Source organism: Trachypithecus francoisi, unplaced genomic scaffold, assembly GCF_009764315.1.
Source record: "Trachypithecus francoisi isolate TF-2019V2 unplaced genomic scaffold, Tfra_2.0 Lachesis_group17, whole genome shotgun sequence".
Classification (NCBI taxonomy): Eukaryota; Metazoa; Chordata; class Mammalia; order Primates; family Cercopithecidae; genus Trachypithecus; species Trachypithecus francoisi.
The window spans coordinates 23575274-23598970 of NW_022681462.1; the positions used below are offsets into that span (position 1 = coordinate 23575274).

General features: G+C 50.5%; 1 protein-coding gene across 22 annotated transcripts in view; it reads right to left on the bottom strand.

Annotated features, from left to right (window-relative positions):
- The window catches only part of SFXN5 (sideroflexin 5), a 134618-nt gene that overhangs the window by 48817 nt on the left and 62104 nt on the right, over positions 1 to 23697 (bottom strand). For all 22 annotated transcript variants that reach the window (XR_004428181.1, XR_004428180.1, XR_004428184.1 and 19 more), the window contains 3 exons: positions 12921 to 12974; positions 11831 to 11887; positions 10358 to 10423 (listed from right to left, as the gene is read on the bottom strand). Coding sequence is in view for 14 of the 22 variants with exons in the window: in XM_033175081.1 (XP_033030972.1) it covers positions 10358 to 10423; positions 11831 to 11887; positions 12921 to 12974 (177 nt within the window). In the remaining 8 variants the exon portion in view is untranslated. The remainder of the gene's footprint in view (positions 1 to 10357; positions 10424 to 11830; positions 11888 to 12920; positions 12975 to 23697) is intronic.

Consider the following 23697-nt stretch of genomic DNA (forward strand, 5'->3'; position numbering starts at 1 on the left):
AGAGCTCCAGTGTCGCTGCATAAAGTACCACTGCCCAGTCATCCCAGGCAACTGGCCCATAAGAGGGAGAAGTAAAGCATCAGACATATACACACACATTTACACACTCACACACACACACTGCAGAGGAGAAAAGGGATGGGATGATGTGGCAGTTGCTGGTAAAACGATACATACTCCATGAATAAAAGAAGTGTAGGAAGGCCTCATTCCCACCTTAGCCCTAAGCATTACCTTTCTGAAATCCCATGGTACACCCAGGTGTGCGCCCAGCCAGACCATAAGGGCTCAGGACAGGGAGACCCCCACACCTGCCCACAGGCTGCAGGACTAAGCAGCGTAGCTCAGGGCAGGATGGAGGGTGAGGTGGATGTCCTGAACTCACTGTCATTGCCTTCATACCTGTCACCTGGCCCAGGATGCCAGGTGCCCCACCCCAGCCCCCGGCTGGGGTCTTCATCACTCCAGTCCATCCCCTAGGCTCTTTCACCTTTCGAGAGCACAGGCTTTCTGATGTCTGCCACACCAGCTCCTCTCTATGACCAACCTGCCTGAGAAGGTATCATCTCCTTCCCGCAGCAGCCTTGGCCTCCATAACCTCACTTCCCCAGTCCCCCAACACCCCACGTTCAACCCCGAGAACTGCTGCTCATCAGATGCTCCGTAGCCTTCCAGTCATGGGGCCTTTGCAGTGCTGGTCCCTGTGTCTGGGATGCCTCCCTCCTCCACTCAGTCCACACCTGTTCTTTCGGGCCCGCCCAGGAGTTCCACCTCCAGTGTCACTTACTAGCAGTGGGACCTTAGGCAGGTAAGTCATTTCATCTTTCTCTGCCTTGGTTTACCTACCTGTAAAAAGGGATAGTAATACCTACAACATCCCAGGGCTGGTATAAGAATGTATGTAAAGTGGTGGGTGTGAGCTTGGCATATAAGAGACCTCAATAAATGAAGCTATATAATCATGATGTCACTGGACCAGGAGGAGTGACTGCACATTTTTCATCTTTGTATGTCCACTACTTAGGGCTACACTCACTGGCACATAGTACACGCTCAATAAATTGGTGACTCGGGAATAAATGCAGTAACCAACAAACATATGACTGCATGGAGAAGACAAAGGCTGGGAGTGGGGCTTTGCGGAGGAGAGAAAGATGGGGTTGGGCTAGGCAGAGGAAAAGGACTTTCTGGTGGAGAAATGCATATGAGTGCAGGCCTGGAGACAGAAAAGGCAAGATGCATGAAACCAGAAAAGGGGTTGGGTTGCAGAGGCCTCTGCTTCCCCAGACAGTGGTCAAAGCCAGCCCCCTGTGCTGTCTTTCCTGGGGAGCGTGGGAGGAGCCGTGGCAGGACTCCTGGCCTGATGGGCCGGGGCAGCCTGCTCTCAGGTCTGGCACACCTGGTGGCTCAGCAGGCCACCCTGTGCCCTCAGGCCTGGCTCTGGCCTTAATGTTGTGGGTGGTTGGGGAAGACGCAGAGCCTTGGGAAGGCCTCCAGGGCTGCCAGGTGCCTGCCGCTGTTGAGGCAGGGTGCAGCAAGGCAGAAACAGCCCAGGCCAGGCTGCGACTGTGAGACCCAGGAAGACAAGGAAGTGCTGGTCCGCCAGCCCCGGGGCAGTGCAGCATTCCGTGGAGCCAGAGTGCTTCCTGGCATGCCCACCCTGGGCTCTCGGGAACACAGCCCCCATCTTAAGTCTCAGGCTGATCCTCAGAGTCCAATCCTTGTCCTCCCAGCTCGCTCAAGGGAAGGCTGGGAGGCAGCCAGGGGCATCACAGTGTGGACTCACTTGAGTGGTACAGTGGGCAGGGCTGGGGAGCTGCCGGTTCACACTGGGCCCTGCTGCCCCCGCCACACGAATGGAATTCATCAAGTCCAGGAGCGAGTGACTCAGAAATGGCCTCCCTCACCCCCAAAAAAGTGCAGTGAGAGAAAGCGTGGGAGGAGGCTGGAGGACACACAGATGGGCAGTAGCGATGAAGAGGAGGGGGCTCGGGAGAAGTCAGTAAGCACCTCCTACGTGAGGCCACTCAGCACATATTCACATGAAATATCTTAATGAGATCCCCACGACAAGTCTTTTGGATAGACCATGTTGACCCTTTTTACAGATAGAGACAGGTCCAGAGAGGTTAAACAATTTTGCCCAAGGACAGACAGCTGTCATGAGGCAAGTAAGGCTAGGATTTGAACGCAGGGACTGCTAATTCCAAAGCCTTGCTCCTAACCACAGTGCTCTCGACCTTCCCATTGTCTCCCACCTGAGGGAGCGATGCTTTCATATCTGCATGCCTTTGAACGGCACATCTGCATAGCAAGCACCTCCCTGACAATGGCCACCTTGGGGCTGGGGTCCACATGAGTGGAAAACAGAAGGCAACTCCTGCAGGGAAGACAGGGCCCTTGAACCATCCCTGCCCCCAGCAGCCAGAAGTCAGAAGATCTGAGTTCAAAATCCTGCATGACAATTTAAGAAGACACAGGAAGTGCTAGAAGAGGCGGGGAGCAGGAGCCATTCAAGGAAGTGAGCAGAGGGGCTGGGACCCTTCCCCATGACAGCCTCTTGGGGGTAGGCAGGGCTGGAGAGCAGTGGGAGGGAAAGGAAGAAAGGTAGCCATCACATTTGCCTCCCTCTCTCCAAAGCCTCCCCCTCCCTGGTCAGCCATTCTTCCCACTGGCTAGGACTGGCACAGCTCAGAGTGTAGGGAGGAAGAACGAAGAGAGAAAACAATGTTCTTGTCCCAGGTTTCTTCTGGCCTCTCCTTCCCTGAAAGTCACCAGGTCTCCCAGCATGGATAGGGTGACTTTTAGTGCGGTACACATATGTTTCTGAGAGCATGGCCAACATGCCTGAGACCGAGAAAGGGGCTGGGGACCAGCAAAGCAGGGAGGAGACCTGGGCATGTGTGTAGCTGTGAGCTCACGAGGAGTCAGTGAGGTCACAATGCCCACTTGTCAGTGATGGGCCCAGTGGCAGGGAGGGCATGGACATAGAAGAGGCAAAGGGCCACTTACCCTCACCCCTTCCCAGGCCCCAGCCCAGGTCTTACCGCCGCAGCACCTAGGACAGCCACAGCCTGAGAAGGAACCCAAGATGGCTGCAGACCAGGGGTTGAGAGCCTGTCTGTTCTGGTTCCTCAGGGCCCTTTGGCCTGTAACATTTGGTAGAGCCCGTTAAAATGAAAAAGCCAAGAGGCTGGTGGCGCTGAATGCCAGCTCGTTTTCCCTGGCATGGTGGGTCCTGTTTAAGGGAACCAGCTGGTATTAATGGCACACAGCTCATCACAAACAGCAGCTAGCGATCAGAAAAATCAGAGCTAATAATCGGGTTCAGGAAAGATAATGAGATGTGGAACAATTACTGCTGAGGGTCCCCCAGGATCTGTTTTAACAGCATCCAAATAAGCCACAAAATAGAAATTAACCAAACAGGAGCTCCATTTTGGTAGATGGGGAAAACAAACAGGGTGTGGATTTTGCACAAGAATTTCTCCTATGGCCGTCAGACGGGGTTTCTGGGAAAACCAGGGCTCAGGCCCCAGAAGACATCAGCAATATCCTGAAAGAGGGAATAGGCCTTCTTGACCACCTATCTCCAAGGTCTGGCTACTGGGCCAGTGAATTTGCCATGAGCAGCTGACAGGAGATCAGGGGAAAGGGAGGGAAGGCCAGCTTCCTGATAGTCCCCATAGAGATGGGAACAGGGTCAACCAGCAGCAGGAGCTGTGGGTAGGGTGGGAGCTGCATGACACCAAATCTTTAGTGTCATGAGCTACACAGTTGGTGGCTGTAGCCTTAAGAACCAAGGGCTTTCTGGGCCAACAGGCCAGCAAGGAGACACTGGATGGAGCTGGAAGAATGCCTGCATCCCTCTCCCCGCATCTGTGCCCTGACTCCAGCCTGAATATCCGTTGCCTGGTGGATGCCTCTACGTCCAAGGGCTCTAGGCATTCCACCTTCTCGCACCTCAAATGAAGGCTGTCTCGCTCTTCCTCACCCACACCCCAGCCTCCTCGCCCATTTCCAGCTCTGCTTCTCATGCCAGAGACCTCAGAGCATTCTGGGCAGAAGCCTCCTGGGGCCCACGTGTAACCATGGCTCCCTGGTGCATCTCCCGGATATCATGAATGCAGCTGTTTGCTCTCCCTGCTCCCCCGACTCAGCACGCAGCCTCTGTCCCAGGATGACTGCGTGCCTCCTAACCAGGCCCCCTGCTTCCACTCTTGCCCCCATCCATCTGTTCACTACAGCAGTCGGAGTGAAGTCTGAAAACACATGGCAACTTGCTTAAAGCCTTCAGTGGTACTGGAGGAGCCACACAGCCCTGCAGGACTGCCTGGCTTGCTTGAAAGGCTCTGGCTACCTGTATGAGGAGGTGCCGTGAGGGAGTGGGTCCAAGGGTCATGAAGCCTCCCGAGGAAGGGGATGCCTGCCTGACCCCTGAGTAGGAGGCTAGGAAGGGAGCGGGACTCCGCCGAGGATCAGAAGCATGAAATACCAGGTCGTCTGCGGGGCACTCAGACAACAGTCCGCAGACTCTACTGCAGAACAATGGAGGAAGGGGCATGCCTAAAAGGAGGGCACCTCTTGGGCGATAATAATGTAACCAAGGGTTAGGGGTTTGTGTGGGCACTGGGGGCAAGGGTTGGAGGTCAAAGAATCGCTGAAGTACCAAAATTATCCACCAGAGGGCACACTTGATAGAACACATTGGTAGTCAAGTAGACCCAAGACCCTCCATGGAGGTCAATTGTTCCCCAACCCCAGCCAGCCTGCTGCTTGGCAATGGGGTCAGCAGCAAAGTAGCCAAGTAGCTGGGACAGAGTTCTGCACAGGCTAAAACATCAGTTGCTCCAGCTGTGACCAAGTTGCTTGTTTGCTGACAACAGTGACCAACCCTGACTCCTGAACCATGCCCCACAAGGGCCAGGGGACTACCTGCTAGGAAATCAATTACACAGACCCCTTCTACACAGGAGGCGGCAACAACTTGTCCTCCCTAGAAAAGACACAGAGCTGCTTTCTGTGTCTGACTCGCACTGCCAGCATCACCATCTGCAGGCTTCTGAACACTGCAGATTCTCTACAGGGTCCATGCAATAGACCCTCCAAACCCAAAGCCACTCCCTGAACACAGCAAGACAACAGTCTGGTCCAGGATTCCCAGGTGCTGTCGTCCCCCTACCTCCCTCCAGCCTGGAGAAGAACAGAAGGGCCTGAGGTACACCCTCCACCACAGAGCCAGCCAGGCCCTGTCTTGCAGGCGGCAGGGCATGCTCTGGGCCAGGGACAAATATAATGCCACTGACTTGACAATGGCCAGAAAACACAGGCCCAGGAACTAAGTATGAAGGTGAGCAGACGGTTGAACTCTGTTACACCTAAAGAACCTCTCAAAAAATGTCTTCCAGTCCCCACTGCTCTCAGGGTACCTGGGGAGGGACTTGTCTGCCAGGCGGCATGATAATAGCTCCTCCAACCTAGAAGCTGAGAACACCACTTGGCTTCTCCCACCTCCCTATGCCACGGGGGGTGCAGTAGGAAAAAGGAAAAAGGGGTCTCTGTGTGTGATTAAGCCTCGATAGGCCCTGTCACTTACTTCACCTCCGTGCCTCAGTCTCCTCATCTGTAAAATGAGGATGAACACCTAAACAATGTCTGGCGCGCTGCAGGCACTCTAGAAGTGCTAGCCATTATTACAATTCTCATGACTACTTTCCAGTCTGACTATCCAGGGGACACAGAGTTGTCAGTAAGCAATGGGAACTGGAAGGTGTACGGGTTCAGTACCCAGGGATCCCCTGGAACCCCTCCTTCTATGCCAGTGTCTGGTAGTGAAGGTTAACAGCCACTGCATCCTACACAGAAAGAACCCCCCAGGGCCCAGAACCCTTGGGAATGGAGTTCAGCACTGCCCCAACAGGGAAAAACCTCAGCCAGCTAAGACCTAGCTGGAAGGGAAGGGTGTGAGGAATGGGCATGAAGTGCCTCTCATCATGTGGCTCCCCCAGGCAGCTCCTGATTGGTCCCACATCACTTCATCCCTGAGTCTTCCTCTCCAGCCCCACATCCACCCTCATCCAGGCCCCTCGTCCATGAGGGTGGCCCCACCCCTTCTCCTCCAGCCCACTTCCACCTGCACCATCTGAGACACCCAGCAGATGACACCCAGGCAGGGCTCCAGGCATGGCCTCCTTCCTCCTGAGCAAGGCACTCACAGTGCTTCTTGACTGGCCCTGATCCTCCTCCACTCATGATCACCATCACTCCCTACCTGGTGGCCACCCTCCTGCTCTGAGCCCGGAGTTGGTCATGCTCTCCTGTGCGCCTCTGCCTGTGTGGTGCCCTCTCTGGAACACCCGCCCTGTCTGCCCCTTGCTCTCTCCACTCTGTCCTATGAGTCAGCCCTGTGTGAAGTAGGGGCCCCTCCCCTGCTTCCACCACACCCTGGGGTCACCTTAATCATAATTCTGATTATACTACAGAACGTTCTAGCTTCCCCTCTCAGCGCCTTGAAGGACACCCCAGTCCCTGCAGCCCCCAGCGCCTGCAAAGTACCCGCACATCACAGTCCCCCGATGGGAGTCAAAGGGTCTTACTTCCTCTCACCCTCGTGTAGCCGGGGGCCCAGTTGAGGGCCGCCCACAGAAGTGCTTAATGCAAACTCTCGAACTAAAAAACAGTGAGGATTGAGAGAGGCTTCCTTTGTTAAAAGACAGCAAACTGTTAGATTTCAAAAATAACTTAAGACGGGATTTCTTTTTTATTCTCAAGCAAGCAGCCAGACATTGCCAAATCTATTTAGAAGGTTCACCAAGAGGCTGCTAATCCCACCCTGGTGGTCCTGCAACCAGCAGGAGTCTTCATTTGAGGGCATGCAAACTGGGGATCCCTGATCCCAGGGTTGCTGGCCAAAGTCAGGGCTCCTCTGAGTGGGGGAGGGGGCTCTCCAGGGCCCTGGAGGAGGCTGGCCTCCACTCCAGCTCGCCCTCTGTCCCAAGGACCTGCTTGCAGCCTGTAGGCCCCCATCCATGCCACCTGCTTGTAGGGACTCGTTTTAATTAATGCCAGAGCTGGGCCAACCACTGGGGCCATGACACTTGTTTGCAGGTCATCTCCTCCTAACAGGTTCGCCCTGGGAGGGGATTTGTCACTAATTGAAGCAGAGATCAGTTAATGAGGCTGCGGGACCTGGGGTTCCAGAGAACAAGGGAAGGGAAAATAAAATAAAGTCTCTTTCTTCAGAGGTTTTGTGACTTACACACACAAAAGAAAAGCAAGCAAGCTGCTGATTTTCCAAGTCAGAAACTCCACTCCATCTGCCGGAGTTAGACCCTCGCTGTGTGAAGACGTCAGGAGGAGGGACGCCGCCACCGCTAGGACTCACAGATAGGAGGGGCCTCAAGGCCAGCAATCAGTCAGTGGCCTAATTAATAAGTATTTATGGGGCAGTGCCCTATGCTCCACTCCATGGGGGAGAAGCCATGGTGCCTGTCCCTGGCTAACTTGTAATTCAGTGGGGATGGGGCTCAGACTGCAGAACACTGAGGGGACAGGGACATGGTACGACTGAGTGTGAGTGGGGAGGACAGGGGTTTCTAGGACTTGTGGGGAGGGAGAGTGCTACGGGCTGGAGTGGTTGGGGAAAGCCTTTCGAGGGGTGCTGGAGCTCACAGGGAGGAGAAAGGAGGAAGGCCCCAGCACAGACACAGCCCCACGTGAGGTCCCAGCCCCTGCTCAGCAAGAACTCAGCTCTGGGAACCCCAGAGGGCTCCAAGTCCCCCAATAACTCTGTCTTCAGAACCCATACCCCACAAATCTGTGTTAGGTTTGCCCTGGCAAGTGGTTGGGATGGAGCGGCTGATGGTCCTTCAGGTGGGGCAGTGAGGACTGGACACACAGAGAGCTCAGAGCTCTCAGAAAAAGCTGAGTGATTTTTTACTTTTTTTGAGACAGGGTTTTGCTCTGTCGCCCAGGCTGGAGTGCAGTGGTGCAATCATGGCTCACTGCAGCCTTGACCTCCTGGGCTCAAGCGATTCTCCCACCTCAGCCTCCCAGGTAGCTGGGACTACAGGTGTGCACCACCATGCCTGACTAATTTTTTTGTATTTCTTGTAGAGATGGGGTTTTGCCATGTTACTCAGGCTGAGAAGCTGATTCTTGGCCTGCAGAGGAAGGAAGTCCACCAGGACAATGATCCCCTTCACTCAAGCCTTTCCATTCAGGGCCACTCAGCATCCTTCCCTATGTAGCCTCCTCCTTTCACCCCACCCCTGAGTCTCAAAGAAGGGAAGGGGATTTTTGAGCTGCTAAGCCAAGCAGACCATCAGCTCCTCTCATCACAAGGAACAAAGAGGAGGTGACAGTCCTTTCTCCCACTCAGGAGAGCCTTTGGCCTTCACCCAGCAAGTCCCCAGAATCAGGGACCCCCAATTTGTCTGACTCACAAATGAAGTCTCCTGCTGGGCTGCAGGACAAGCTGGGTGGCAGGTCAGTAGTCTCTTGGTGAGCCATCTGAATAGGTCTGCAATGTCTGGCTTATTGCTTTTGTGAAGACATAAGGATTTGGGAAAGAGATCTTGAGCATGAGATGGGACATCCCACTTCACAGCTATTTGAAGATGACTTGGTCTATGTGGGAGTGAAATAAATGAGGCCATTTCAGGACAACCCCAAATCCCTCCTTTAGAAGAATGGTGAATTAAATCATGGTATATGGTACAATGGGTAATATACAGCTGTGAACTGTTATTATACAGCATTTACTTAATGGCACTGGAAAGATGAGGAAAGTGGGTTTTACCAAAAGGTTATTGTATGTGAATTCTTCATTATATGTGAATGTTTTCTTTTTCATTAGAGATAAGATATTGCTATGCTGCCCAACGTGGCCATAAGTGATCCTCCCATCTCAGCCTCCTGAGTAGCTGGGATTACAGGGGCACACCACCTTGCCCAGCTGAACGGTTTTGGAGTTTTTTAATTTTTAAACTTCTTTATTATTTATTTATTTATTTATTTTTCTGGAGATGGAGTCTCACTCTGTCGCCCCAGGCTGGAGTGCAGTGGCGTGATCTCAGCTCACTGCAACTTCTGCCTCCCAGGTTCAAGCGATTCTCCTGCCTCAGACTCTCAAGGAGCTGGGATTACAGATGCCCATCACCAGGCCAACTAATTTTCGTATTTTTTTAGTATTGACGGGGTTTCACCATGTTGGCCAGGCTGGTCTTGAACTCCTGATCTCAGGTGATCCACCTGCCTCGGCCTCCCAAAGTGTCGGGATTACAGGCGTGAGCCACTGCGCCCGGACTTTTCTTTTTTTAAATGGGGTCTTGCCATGTTGCCCAGGTTGGAGTGCACTGGCTGTTCACAGGTGTGATTATAGCACACTATACACTCCAACACCTGGGCTCAAGTGATCCTCCCACCTCAGCCTCCTGAGTAGCTGGGACTACAGGTGTGCCCCGCTGTGCTCAGCTATGTGAATGTTGTTTGGTTTTCATTTTCTAATTATTTTTTCTTACCAGTTACATTAATGTATTGTGTAATGAATGAAATGACAGAGTTGTGAAGGGGCCCTTCGCCCTCTGGAGTTGGCTATAGAAGGCCATCCTAGTGGGGATCCAGAGAGAGCCAGATGTAGGCACACGGGTGGGCTCAGAGGTGGGACAAGTGTGCAGAAGGTCCTGGCAGCTTGAGCGTCCACTCTGGCTCTGGCCCAGGACTCTGACTGTGTCACTTGTCCCGGCCTCCTCTGGGAAGCAGGGAGCCACATCTACCATACCCTCACCCTCAGTCTCTGAACCTCCCCTACTGAGTAGCTGCTCTGGCCTCAAAGTACTGTGGAGACTCAGCGTGAGCCTAATGCCCCTGGCTCTGGGCACTGACAGGTCTTCAGGAGGAGCTGGACATGTGACACCAGTAAGGCCACAGAGAGGGAACAGCAGCGCCCTGGTAGCTGAGCAAGAGCTCAGGGGAGCAGGCACATGGGTGGGCCTTGCAGAGTCATTCAGAGGCGACCCCCCAACTCCGACCCAGCCACGTTACCGAGCATGAGGAGCGGCCTTCTGAGCAGAGTGCTGGGCAACTGTGGCCCCACTCAAGACAGATGTCCTGCCTCGGCGCCCCCGAGCACCACCTCACCTTCCTGCCTGCTCTTCATAACAGGGAGCACCGGGTTGTGCTCTGTCTACTGGAGCCTCTTTTTGGCCTGGAAAGCCTGTCCTGACTCCCTACCCGCAGAAACCTGTCTCCCACATCCTTGCCCAGCCTGGCCCTCAGGTAAGCATCCACTTGCAATGCTGAGCGGGGTGGCCCCAGGGCAGCAGAGTCAAGAAGGAGCAGGGGAGGGAGTACTCACAGCAATGGAGACGGCACTGATGACAGCTCCCAGGTAGCCCTGGATGAACTTGGATACAGGTGAAGGCTGGAAAACAGAGGCAGAATTTCAGGCCTGCTGGGTGCCAAAAGCTCCCATACTTCCCCTTATAAGCTGTCCCAGCCAGCAAGAAGCATCCTGCCCACCAGCCTGGAAGGTGGGTGGAAGAGGCCCCTCAGGACCCAAAGGGATCAGGCCACCCTCAGCTCAGTTCCCAATGTAGAAATATAAATCACCAGTAACCAGGGAGATGCTGAAGGGCCCACTTCACTCCTGCCCTGTTCTAGAAAGGTCACTGGTACACAATGCTGGCTGGAGGTGAAGAACAGCAAGGCTAACATGGACCACTGATGGCTGGGGCAAGCAGTCTCCCCTTTAGAGGTTAAATGTTGCAAGGGGGCTGTTTGGCACCTGGAGCACTTTCCAGGTGGAAATGCCAGTGTCAAGGCTCTCACAGGCCTTGCCAGCCCATGGAACAACTGGGCTCCCATGTCAACAGATGATAGTTGCCCAATATCTCTACAGAGTAATATACCCCAAGTTCCAACATAGACAATTAAGAAAGAGCTAAGGAACTTGCCCTGTGCTACAACTGCAGGTTTAGAGGTGTTTGGTTTAAGATAAATGGGAGTCATCCAAGCAGAGATGGCCATATGTGAAGCCTATGAGAGAGACTTGGGGTGGAGATTTAGATGTCAGGGGGCACCCACAGCGTACCAAGCCTCTCAATTCCTACAGCCCAGGCCAGCTCCTAACTCCCCTCCTCTCCCCCAAGGTTAGCAAATGTTAGGACTCTCCTCTACCCCAAACCGACAGACCCCCAAAGGGGACCTAGATGTATCCTGCCTTCTTTGCCTTTGAACTGAAGTGGGGGAGAGGTGGCCTCTGCAGCAAAGCAGGGGCCCAGGAGCTCTTCCTAGACAACAGAAGGGTCATTGGGCCTCCACCACAAGCTCTTCAAGGAGTGCAGGGGGCTTTGGGGAGGAGGTACCAGCCCTGGACCCTCCCCACTCAGGAGCAGCCCTTCAGCTTGTGGCCAGCAGTCGGGACCTGAGAGCACTAAGGCAGCTTCCAGAAAATTTGGAGGAAGCTTTAGGGGAATTTGGCCCCCAAGTAGCTGATATCATCATGATCCAAAACCCAAATGTAAGAGCTACCCAAGAAGAATCTGAAAGCCAGCCAAACTCATCCCTTGCACTGCTCCCATTTAATGGGCCTTCTTCACTTCATGTAAACAGCTCCTCCCCAGGGGGCTCCTGGCCCAGAAACTCCAGCTGACCTCAGCCAAGTAATGTCTGAGTCGGCCACCCACCTGAAGGGTTGGCATTTTAAATAAGATATCTAGAGGAGGGCCATGTTTAACCAAGAGGCAGCCACTGATGTCACACTGTAGGGAGGATGACTGGGCCTCCCTATCCTGAACCCCACCACTTGGGAGAGGGCAGTGATGCTCACCTTGGTCGCATTGCGGTTTGCATAGTTGACACAGGCATTGTGGCTCTGGTTCAGCCACTGAAAGGCAATGATGAGAGAAGTCAGGGAAGGAGTGGTCACCTCCCTGGAAGCCAGGCCTGGACCCCAGGAGGTCACACATCCCCAGAAAGGCACAGCATGTGATCTCTAGCTCACATGGTGCCGCCCATGCTGCCGGTTAGCATGACGGACGGTCCTGGTTTGCCCAGGGCTGTGCTGGTGTTAGCACTGAGCCCTGCCTCTCGGGAAGTCTCTTGGTTCCTGAATGGGGTCCTGTACACCCCAGCAGTCCAGCTGATCCTGAGACAGTCACCTCTCGTGGAATGACGGCATTCACTGCCCCTGCAGACCCCACTGCCTTTGTCACACCATCTTTATTATATTACTTGCTGGACAAAAGTCGGCCTAGAATGACTAATAGCCCTGCACTTCTTTCAACAATCTCCCAGTCCAGTGTCCTGCACCTCCAGTTCCCAGACACAGAGGCCAGCAGGAGTTTTGTTCAGTGAAGACGGACATTTTCTCCTAGAACACAGACAGGTTTTCCTTCCTGCCCCTCTTTCTCTGCACACATAAACACAGAGATACCCTCAACTGTTTTCATGGCATCACAACCCAGACTGTCTCCAAGAGCAGGGACCAGGGTCTGTGATGCACTTCACCACCTCAGGTTAGGGGTGGATTAGCCTTCCTCAGTAGATGTGGGGAGGCTGATGTCAAAATGAGAATATGGGCCTCAGGGTCACTGGCCTTGGGATGAGCAGCCAAGGGGCAGAGTGGGGGCCACCCCACTGACAAGCCAGCATGTTCCAGGCAGGGGCACGCAGCCCTCATCACCTCTGTCCAAAGGTTAGAGTGACACATGTGGATTGAGACATGCTGGGCTGCTGGAGACCTCAGCAGGGCCAAAGTCCTGGTTTTCCTTCAGTGACTTCTGGGCTAGGGGTGGTGTCGGGGTGGACTGACCCTACGCGGGGTCTGGACGGGACAGGAGATACCAGGGCAGGGAGTTCTTAACCAGCACCTGTGTGGGCCCTTCCTTCAGGAGCCCTGTTTGCTGGGAGACTGTTACCTGCCAGAAGACAGTGGATGCCAGTGTCTGGTTGGGCAAGAGAAGACCGACTACCTATGAGCGAGAGAGAAGAAATGCTGAAAAAGGCAATAGAAACATCTATGCTTTTGCAAAGAAAAAATACACTACCACAAACGAGTGAGCTGGATCTATACAAACTGATGTGGTATGCCGTGTACACACAAACTGAGGTTCACTAAGGGAGAGGGTGTGTGATGGGAAAAAACCAAGTTGCAGAATCGTATTACAGCATAATCTTATTTAAAGAAAAATCACCTTATATATATAACCATATACACAAACACATGCATACACACATCTCCAAGCATGAAAAAACCTGTAGCGTGGATGTCTCTGGAGGTTGGGTTGCAGGTTACTTTTGCACAATCTTAAATATTTCTGTATTCTTCTTAACAATAGACATGCATTATTTCCACTATTGGGGGGCAAAAAAAACAAGCAAACAAAAGGAATACCTTCGTTTCCACTCAGGTTACCTAACTCCTTCTCACCCTAGCCTTCCTGTAGGATTTTTGCGAGGATTAAACAAAAATCATTTCAAAGGCCTTAAGTGCTTTGTAAATACAAGTTGGGGGAGTTTGTATCTGTTATCTGTGAATTTCCATGAAGCAAAAACCTATACCATGTTTAAGCAACTGAATGAAACACAGATTTCTAATATTTGTTGAATGAGTGAAGGAATGAATGAAGAGATGAACAAATATACACATATACACATATGGCTACATATGGAAGCACGGGCGTGGATCCATTATTCCCAAAGCCCAAATATCACCTAAGACCTAGACTTGCTGATCGTTTTTTTGGTTTAAGTCAAGATGAATGGTCTGATTTTGACACTGGCCAAGCCTTGGACTTCAGGGATCCATGTGCATCTCTCCAGTTTACCTTTTGAGTGTTTGTGTGCAAAGTAACATCTACCAAGTCCCGCTGCATATGGGAAAAATGTGCACAACCATCCACATATTGACTTATTTATTATTCCTGTAGATAAAATGGCTCTTTGGCAAGAATTTCTGTAAGGAACAAGTACAAACATTCAATAATATGCAGTAAATCAAATTCTAGACATCCCCAGCAGCATTAGTAAATCATGTTTTAAACATTAAAATGTTTTAAAACAGCGAACACACACACACACACACACACACACACACAATCTATATTTATTGGCTCACATCAGTTTGAATAAAATTATATAATATAAAGCTATTCCATAGCTCCAGTGAGGAATTATGAGATTTTTTCCCCCAGAATGAGATCCCAACTTGATTTTTTTTTCTTTGCAGTGGCAGCTTAGGGAACTAGAGTGAGAATCAGGGGAACTTGGGTCTTACATTCAGCTCCATCCCCGTGTGATCGCCGGCAGAAGATGATCCCCTTTGGGGCTCTAACTTTCTTACCTATGAAAGTGAAGGGGTTGACCTCAGTGTAAAATTCTACTTCTAAATTCTGGGTAGTTGGTGTCAAGTCAACAGAGACAGTCTTGTCTGTAATGGGATCCCATCTGCCAAGGAGTATCCCAGGAAACTGAGGACCTCCTCCTAGTTGGGGCCCCCAGTTAGAAGCCAAACCAGAGGGAGGAAGCCGAGCCTAGCAGGGGTGGGGACAGGACAGGGGGTGGGTGAAGAGTACATGTGCTCATATGTGTACACGTATGCATGGCTGACTGCCTCCTACCACCAGAGGAAGTTAATAAGGCTGTTCACTGTTTGGAGCCCAGCACGTCATCCCCTGATCTGGAGTCTACTGAACACGGTGTCTTATGGACTACATGTCTTCTCCTCTGAATCCCCACTTACCCCCCTTGAACTGTGCTTGGACCACCAGGAACATCGTAAGATATAGCCCAATGGGACTCACTGCATTTACCTGACAACTGCTGTCCAGGACACGGCCGGTGACACCACAGGGTTCCCTTTATAATCCTCTTGGGGGAAGTATTTTCCAGTCTCAGGGTCAGAAGCTGTGCCTCTGAGTAACTGGTGTGCATGCGCCTTGCAGACACTGGGCCATTTAACTGAGTCTCTTTGCACCGTCCAGAAACTCAGGCCAGCTCTCCATAGCCACATCTGCCAAGTGTACAGACCCACACTGCCTGGATTCTGTGCCCAAACCTCACTTCTGGCTTCATTTTATCTTCCCTTCCCTTTGTCTCATTTTCATCTTCACTTCTTTTATCTTTAGTGACAAGCATTTTTAAAAGTGACATCAAATCTTTTCCAGAACAAACCAGAACTCTAAACTAAACTAGTATTTGGGCTATGTACCACACACATACACGCTGCCCATGGCTCTGTGACCAGCAAGCTTTTTACTTTGTTAAACAATCCCCACTTCCCATCCCAACCTCCTGCCCTAACATGGGTCTGGGGTCCATGCTGGCACCTCTGACTGCTGTAAGTCTCCTCACTCTTTCTTAAAGAGATGGATGGACTGATTGATTTTGCCAAGCATTTCACTTACCATAATCCTCACACTAACCCTGGGGATCAAAGCAGAGATGACTTTTGATATTTTGCAAACGAGACAACTGAGGCTTAGAGAAATTCAGTAATCTGTCCATAGTTTCATAGCAAGCTAGAGAATCAGGTCTCCTGGTTCCTGGCTTGGGGGCCCTGACTCTGATTTTAGGGTGCTCCTTCTCCAGCTCATCCCCCTGAGCACAGAAAGAGGGGGGATCCAGTCAGCACTCCACATTCATTTATGGGGAGCTGCTTCTACGTACCAAGTTCCTTGCTGCTCCTAACGGAGAAAGTCAGAGGAAAGGAATGAGTACATGCGTGCACGCGCACACTCACACCACATACACATACACACACACACACACACTCCTTAACCACAATAAAAACAAAAACCAGACAAGAAAATGGAGGATAACATCCTTTATAACACCTAGGCTTGAAAATGACAAGATGGTTTAATGAGGTATTTGGATATGTGTAAAGTTGATATATTTTAACATCCAAAGAGGAGTTCAGGAAGGGAGGGGTGAGTGTGTCCCGGCTATCTAACAAAGGCGGAGGTAGGAGTGAGCCGAGGGGGTGCAGACACCGGAGCAGGGACAGCTGAGACAGCGGAGAGACTGGTCTGACTGCAGAGGAGGTCTGGGAGCCCAGAAGGGAGTGTGGAGAGGGTGAGCTTAGAGAACAGGAGCACAGAGCTGCACCGGCCAAACAGAGCCTTAGGGGGCCATGTGAGGCTAAGGCAGGGGAGCAGGGATCCTGCCCTCCAGGTCCTCACAGTCAGGCAGGGACCAAAAGCACGAGGATGCCAGCCCCATTCCCTATTAGGCAAAACGCAGCACCATCTGCACAATCCCAGGAGCAAGAGCAGATATTTTATAACTTCCTTTTTTCTTTTTAAGTCTAAATTAAAAATAAATGTTCCCTTCAGCTCTCAGATGTATATCTCTGGTGCAACCTGCCCACATTCCCTCCCGCTGCCCTTTCCAGAACATGGCAGGGGAAAGGAAGAAAGAGATGGATAGAGAGGGAGCCAGTCCACCCAGCTTCAATGCCAGTGGATTGCACCTCTTCCAAGAGGGAAACGATTCAGGCGTGGCCACGCAGACGGGTGGAGAGCGCCCAGAATGTGGCTGGTACCAAGGAAAGTGGAAGGAGAGGGAAACAGGAGCCAACAGCTAGGATTTCTAGCCCAGCCTCCACCCTATCGCGCTGCAGGACCTTGGCCAAATCACACATCCTATCTCTGCTCCCATTTATAGTTCATAACATGGCTGAAGTCCCCTCTGCCGCTCCAGCCCCCTGGCAGCTGTGCTCTCTGCACATCCGTCTGTACCTTTACTGTTCCCCTTCCTCTTGGGTGTCCTACCACGGACCTAGTGATTAACGCTCAGGCTCTGGTCGTCAAATGCTGGTGCCAGCATTTACCAGCTATGTGACCACAGGCAAGTCACTGGAGCTCTTTGTGCCTCTGTTTCTTCAGCTGTTAAGTGGAGGACAATCCCAGTACCTCTCAGGATGGTTATGAGAGGAAGTAAGGTATGGAGGAAATTCAGCTCAGCGTGCAGCCTGCAGCAAGCGCTCCCTGGATGCTGGTTGCCAGTGCCATTCCTCTCCTCCCATGTAGTTCTTTCCTGGACTTTGCTGGTTTCTTCCTCTGAGCTCCGTAGTCAGCATTACACCACTGAACATCATCTCATCTCCATCCGTCTTGGAATACAAGTCTTATCCCTCAGAGAACAGAGCTGCGGAAGGAAAAGTTGGAGCTTTTCCTTCTTCCTCTGATGCCCCCCATGGCATTCAGCACAAAGCTGGGCTCACACCCCAGGCTGGAAGAACACTGCTCATCATTACATAATTATTGGCCAGGGAAAGATCTCTGCTGGACTGGGACAATGCACTCCTGACTCCTTTTATTAAGTCCTAATTGCAGGGCGGTTGGGGTAGGAAACTGAGTCTTTGGTCCAGATTATTTTCCACTCCCTCTATCCATACCTTCGCCACGGCCTCATCACAGAAGGAATTTATTTCTCACTTTTTGGCTCCGCTTGGTCATCTAACTTGCTCTGGCTGACGGCACATGGGAGGATGGACGTGGCAGTGTGTCAGTTGAGCCCTGGCTCAGAGGCCTCATGCCTTCCTGCTTGCCCTCCTGAGCATCTAAGGTTGCCACAAGAAGGCATCCCTGAAAAATCCCTGGTCCAAGGAGGAGGAGAGACAGGAGGGCACAGTCTATCCCAGGTCAGGTCACCTTCAGTTGACCATAGTGAGATCCAGAACTGCCTCAGTCAAGCTCTGTCTAGACCGGGCAAACCCCAGTCAACCGCAGATCCCTAAGAATGAATGCTTACAGGCACGGTGGCTCACACCTGTAATCCCAGCACTTTGGGAGGCCAAGGCAGGCGGATCACCTGAGGTCAGGAGTTCAAGACCAGCCTGGCCAACGTGGCAAAACTCCATCTCTAGTAAAAATGCAAAAACTAGCTGAGGGTGGTGGCAGGTGACTGTAATCCCAGCTACTTGGGAGGCTGAGGCACAAGAACTGCTTAAACCCAGGAGGCGGAGGTTGCAGTGAGCTGAGATCGCACCACTGCACTCCAGCCTGGGCGACAGAGCCCAAAGAGCGAGATTATCTCAAAAAAAAAAAAAAAAAAAGAATGCTCACAGATGCCACTGAAGTGTTGTGGATGTTTTCTACATGACACTATGGTAGCAATAGCTAGCTAATACATGGCTTACTACATATGCAGAGTGACTATGCTGTTCTTTCTAGTCCAAAATTCTGTACCATTATGAATATATGCCTTGAATTAAGTCTTCACCAGGGATGTTGGTTCCTAAGCAGCCTTGCTTATCAAACCCACCCAACCCAGGGGCCATCAGCCCAACTCTAGGGATGCCCTGACAGGCCCAGGAAGAGGGGCAGTTTGTGCTTGAGCCTAGTCTCAAGACAGAGTAAGGAATGAGGCCAATGGCACCCATATGGTAACTTGCTACAAGAAAAATCACATCTTCACTTTGGGCCTCCTCCTTCAGAGTATTCTAACTGCTGCAGAGAGATGAGGTCTCAATCTGGGAGAGAGGCACCCCCAAATATCTCAATCTGCTTGGCCAGAAGTGGGACATGCACAGCTGAAGATAAAGGCAAGGAGGGGTAAGGCCACTGCCACAGTTCTGTGTACCATGATATCAGGGCTCAGAACTGAGCAAGCCCCCACCCCTTGGCCACCTCCCATACAAAACTGACTCAAACTACAGGAGAAAGGTTTTTTTAAAAGCGTGGGAAATCTGGAGAGGAAATGAGGTATGCGTCAAAACAATTGGGCGGTAAAACTGAAGCCAGGGGAAGACTACGGGGTATAGAACTGTCCTGTTTGCCAAGATAATGGTGGAAATAATCGTCCCTCTCACCCTTCACCCGGTTTCTACTTGGCTAATCCCTCCTTTCTCATCCTTCAGGTTTTAGTTTAAGCATCACTTCCTCCAGGATGTCTCCTCTGACCCTCACAGTGAGGTAAGGTCTGTCACGTGCTCCCGGGCACCCTGCATGCCTTCTCTGTACCATTCATCTCAGCAGCAAAAAAGTGTGCCTACCTCGAGAGCTTCCATTAGCTCAGAGGAGGACCCCTGACGCTGCCTCCCCACATACCCGGGAGCCTCCCAGGCAGAGCAAGTGTCTTTACATCTCATCCCTCTCCACCACAGATTCGCTCAACTCCATAAATGTCCCTCTTTGTTACTGACAGATCCACCATGGGCCCCAGTACCCCAATACCCAACAGATGTCCTGTTGTTTCCTTCTACTTTGTCTCCATCTTCTGATTTATGTGGCTAATGATCTGAAAGTTACACTTCAGTGTATAAGGGGTGTTGCTACTTAAAGTATGCCAGCCAGTTAAAGAAAATCTCTCTGTCAAATGAATGTTTACCCCAGACCGGTCAATTCTAGCTTCACTGGAGCGACACCTCCTGTGTGGTGAGCTAGGTCAACATGGCTGGGGTCTGGTAATGCTGGAGGAAAGCCAGGGAGAACACTGGGATTGGGATTTAAATGTGCAAAAAAGCAGAGGAGGGATGAGGAGGCTTGGGAGAAGTCAGGAGGGCCCTGGGACACACCCCTGGAGATGAAGTGGCCAACACCAGCATCTTCTGATACTTGGAGTCTCTAAGTCCATGTGATCATCTGTGCATTAAAATGAAGGAGTGCAAAGTACAGAGTCCAAGCTCTTAATATCTCAAGACAGAAAACAGATTTAGACTTAACCTAAGGCCACCAGATCCAATGACTAGGTGTTTGTGGTCTGCCCTCCTTAGCACCCTGGGCTGGAAATGAGGCTTTTGGTCCCTGAGTTTTGAGAGTCCGATATGACAGGGAGGGGAGGGGAAAGGAGAGGAGGGGAGGGGAGGGGAAAGGAGAGGAGGGGAGGGGAGCAGCACTTTGGGGAGCTCAGGGCTGAGGGAGGCACGAATGCTCTCTGGGAGAGCCCCAGGCCCATGAGGGAAACCCAGGCCCTGGCATCTGAGGCATTCCACAGCAAACAAGGGAAGAGGGCACAGGAGCAGAGGGGCAATGGAGAGGGCAGGCAGGACGAGGGACGGACCACCAGGGCCAAGCCTGGCTCTGCCTCTCCCCGTCCACGTGCACGGAAGTGGCAGTGCTGTGCTCAGGGGAAACCTGGGAAGGGAGAGGCCGTGGATAAGAAGCAACCACGCGGGCGGGTTTTTTCTGGAAAGATACCTGAAGAAAGGGAACGATGAACCGCAGAGCCTCAGGGACAGCCTCAGTGCACCGGCACAGCCGCGGTGCTTATGTATAAATTGGGATCTCTTTGCCACACACCGAAGGGGGAAAAAGTTCCCATCTTCAAATGTTAAGCTTAAAATAAGACACTACATGGTTGCCAGTGGATCTGTGAAATCTGCTGACTAAACTGGCACCAGCCTCTGGGAGAAAACCAGCTCGTTTCTCCTGAGCTCTGGGGGGCGAGCAGGGTAGGGCGAGGTGACTCCCGGGCAAAGTGGGAACAGCGTCGGGGTCAAGCCGGGGATGTGCACCTGGGCAGAAGGCAGCCTCACTGTGGTTTCCAGAAGCTTCTCAGTTGAGGCACCTGCCAGCCTTACTCGCCCCTTCCCTTCATCACTCAGGGACCCAGTTCCTAGCACATTCGCTGGCACCCTCGTTTCTATTTTGGTAAGCATTTTTAGTGGCTTCTGCATGCGTATATTTTCTTACCCACTCCATCAGACCAGGGGCTTTCCTAAGGTGTGGACTGGAACTTTCACTCCCCTTCAGACCAGGCATTTGCTTAAATGTTCAGTGCTACCAGGCGACAGCAGGGCCTTGGAGGAGCTGATGGGGCTGCAGAAAGCACTGGAGCAGCCAGCATGCTCCTTCCACACAAGACGAGGCAGTGGCCCAGGGGTGGGGAGGAATGGGGACGGACCACGTTGCTTGTCCATGTGAAAATGCCAAGGTGGAAGGCCACAGGTTCTTCAAATCCAATGGTTCGTCTGGAGACCCAGCCTCTGGCTTGACTGTTCTGAACCCCAGGATACAGATATTTGGGGCTAGGAAGTGGGGATAGGTGAGCATTGTCATTTCGGTTCTGGCTGCCTGGTAGAGCTGCTGGGAGGTATCCCAGGCCATGCTCCCCATTTTGCCTCCATCACGTATTCATACAGGATCTTGGAGGCCAGGGCATCCTCTTCTCACACCACATGCGTTTATTCATAGAGGGATGTTTGCTCCAGCCTGGGAGAGGATCGGTCCTAATAGGACATTCACAGTATCTGTTTCAGCAATGAACCCCTGAATAGCATGCGAGTGGATCAGCATCCAAGTCCCCCGCCTGCCTACAGGGCCATAGTGACCCTGCAATGATGGGCTGGCCTTGGGTAGGGTAAGGCGAGAGTGGAAATGTATGGGGTGAGCCTCAGTAACCCATTATGAATCAAAGACAGTGCTGGCATCTACTGGGTTAGCCAGTTCTTCCCACTTGATGGCAGCTGGTAATTGTGTAACACTCCATTTGGCTTCTCAGGGAAAAATGAGCCCCACATTCAACTTTTGCCATTTCAAATATCCACTTACCCAGTTTAACAAAGAGATGATACCACTAAATTGTATATCTTTTAAAGTGTTGATGGAATATTTATAGAAGTTATTATGGCATTTTTGTTTGCCTACCTATCACCATTCTTCCCTTCCTTCTTACTAATAGAATCCTTACATAATTGGGGATCAACTATATACCCAGCTGAATTCTAAATGAAATGTAAGCAGAACTGTTGCATGGAAATTCCAAAAAGGCTCCTTAAAGAGAGGCTGTATCTTAAAGATAAATGTATTTCAGTTGGGAGATACAGCCTACTATTCTTCTTTTCTTTCTCCTCTCTGCAATGTGAATGTGATGGCTGGAACTCCAGCAGCCATCTCGGGCTATGGGGTGACTTTTTACAATAGAAGCCAGTACTGAAAATGGTGGTATAGAAAAATGGAAGACTGGGTTCCTGATGATACTGTGGGGGTCCGGCCTATCTCCAAACCTCTTTGACATGAGAGAGAAATAAACTATTTTGTTTAAGCCACTGTTATTTTGGACTTTGTTACATGCAGATGACCCTGATCCTAAGTGGCATATTCAGATACCATGCTACAAAGAAAACCACAATAAATCCCACTGGCAAAACTGTAGAGGTCACTCTCTCTGAAAATAAGACAAGCTAGAACATAACAAAAGAACACATTTTTTAAAACCCAACCACTTAGAATTTAAAATGTGTTCTTCTAATTGACTAAAGAGGATTTGAAATTATAATTTCAAGCTTATTTAGAAAATAACAACATAAGATCACTATATATGAAAACATATCAGATATAGCCATGTTTTAGATATATTCAGAGGCAAATTCACAGCACTAAACACTTTCATTAGAAGGAAAATAAATAAACTAAGCATTCAAGGCAAAGAGTAAGAAAACCAACCACAAACAAAGAAAAGAGGGAAAAAAGGATATTATAAAAACAAAAGCATAAATGAATACTTAGAATATAGAATTGATAAATACATCCAAGAGCTGATTCCAAGACATAGCTTTCACAAATCTAGTTATTTTATCTTTATTTAATTTATGTATTTATTTTGAGACAGGGTCTCACTCTGCCACCCCGGCTGAAGTGCAGTGGCACAATCAAAACTCACTGGAGCCTCAAACTCCTCAGCTCAAGTAATCCTCCCATCTCAGCCTCCCGAGTAACTGGGACCACAGGCACACACCACCATGCCTGGCTAATTTTTTTAACTTTTTTGTAGAGATGAGATCTCCCTATGTTGCCCAGACGGGTCTCAGACTCCTGGGCTCAAGCAATCCTCCCACTTTGGCCTCCCAAAGTACTGGGATTACACGTGTGAGCCACCACTCCTGGCCTCAGTTATTTTAATAGAGCAGATGGAGGTGAGGAGCGGAAAAAGACTCAAAATCAATCAAAAGATAGATCATTATATTTAAAGACATCAATATTTAAAACTTTTCTATAACAAAGACACCAGAGAATAAGGGATAAACAGCTGGAGAAGAGACTTGCCATATATATAACCCAAAGGATTAATGTCCAAAATATATAAAGAGCTCTTACAAATCAACTAGAAAAATATGGCCCATGGAAGAATGGACAAAGAGTGTGAACAGGTAATTCAGAGAAGAGGGAATACAAATCGCCAATAAATAAATTTAAAAAGCACCAACATCTTTTCGGTGTTTATGGAAATAAAAATTAAAAGCATAATGAGAACCTACCCCTTCCCCCATCAGCCTGGCAAAAACGTTAAAAAGATGTATGAATACTAGTGTTACGAAAGCATGGGGAAATACAGTCTTTTTGAAGGGAAATTCGGCCGTATCTGTTAAAGATGTAAATGTGCGTAGCTTTTTAAGCAGCAAATTCACTTTCTGGAAGTGCCCTTTAGAAACCCTTATCCTTGTGCAAAAATGGCTTTACAAAGATTTTTCACAGCACAATCCTTTCTAACAGCAAATAATCGGAAATAACCTCAACCCATCACACTGGAGGAGACGGTGCCATTCAGCAGAGAAAACAAACAAATAAATAAATGAAGCCAATCGTTATGGGGGCAAACTGCTAAGTGTCATAAGCTAACCACAGATATATATGTATATTGTTATATTTTTAATGGAAAAATCCACAAAACAAAAAAAATTTTAAATGACTTAAATGTATGCAGATATCTAGAAAAAGCCTAGAGGCACACACCAAACTTCTTACAGGGGTT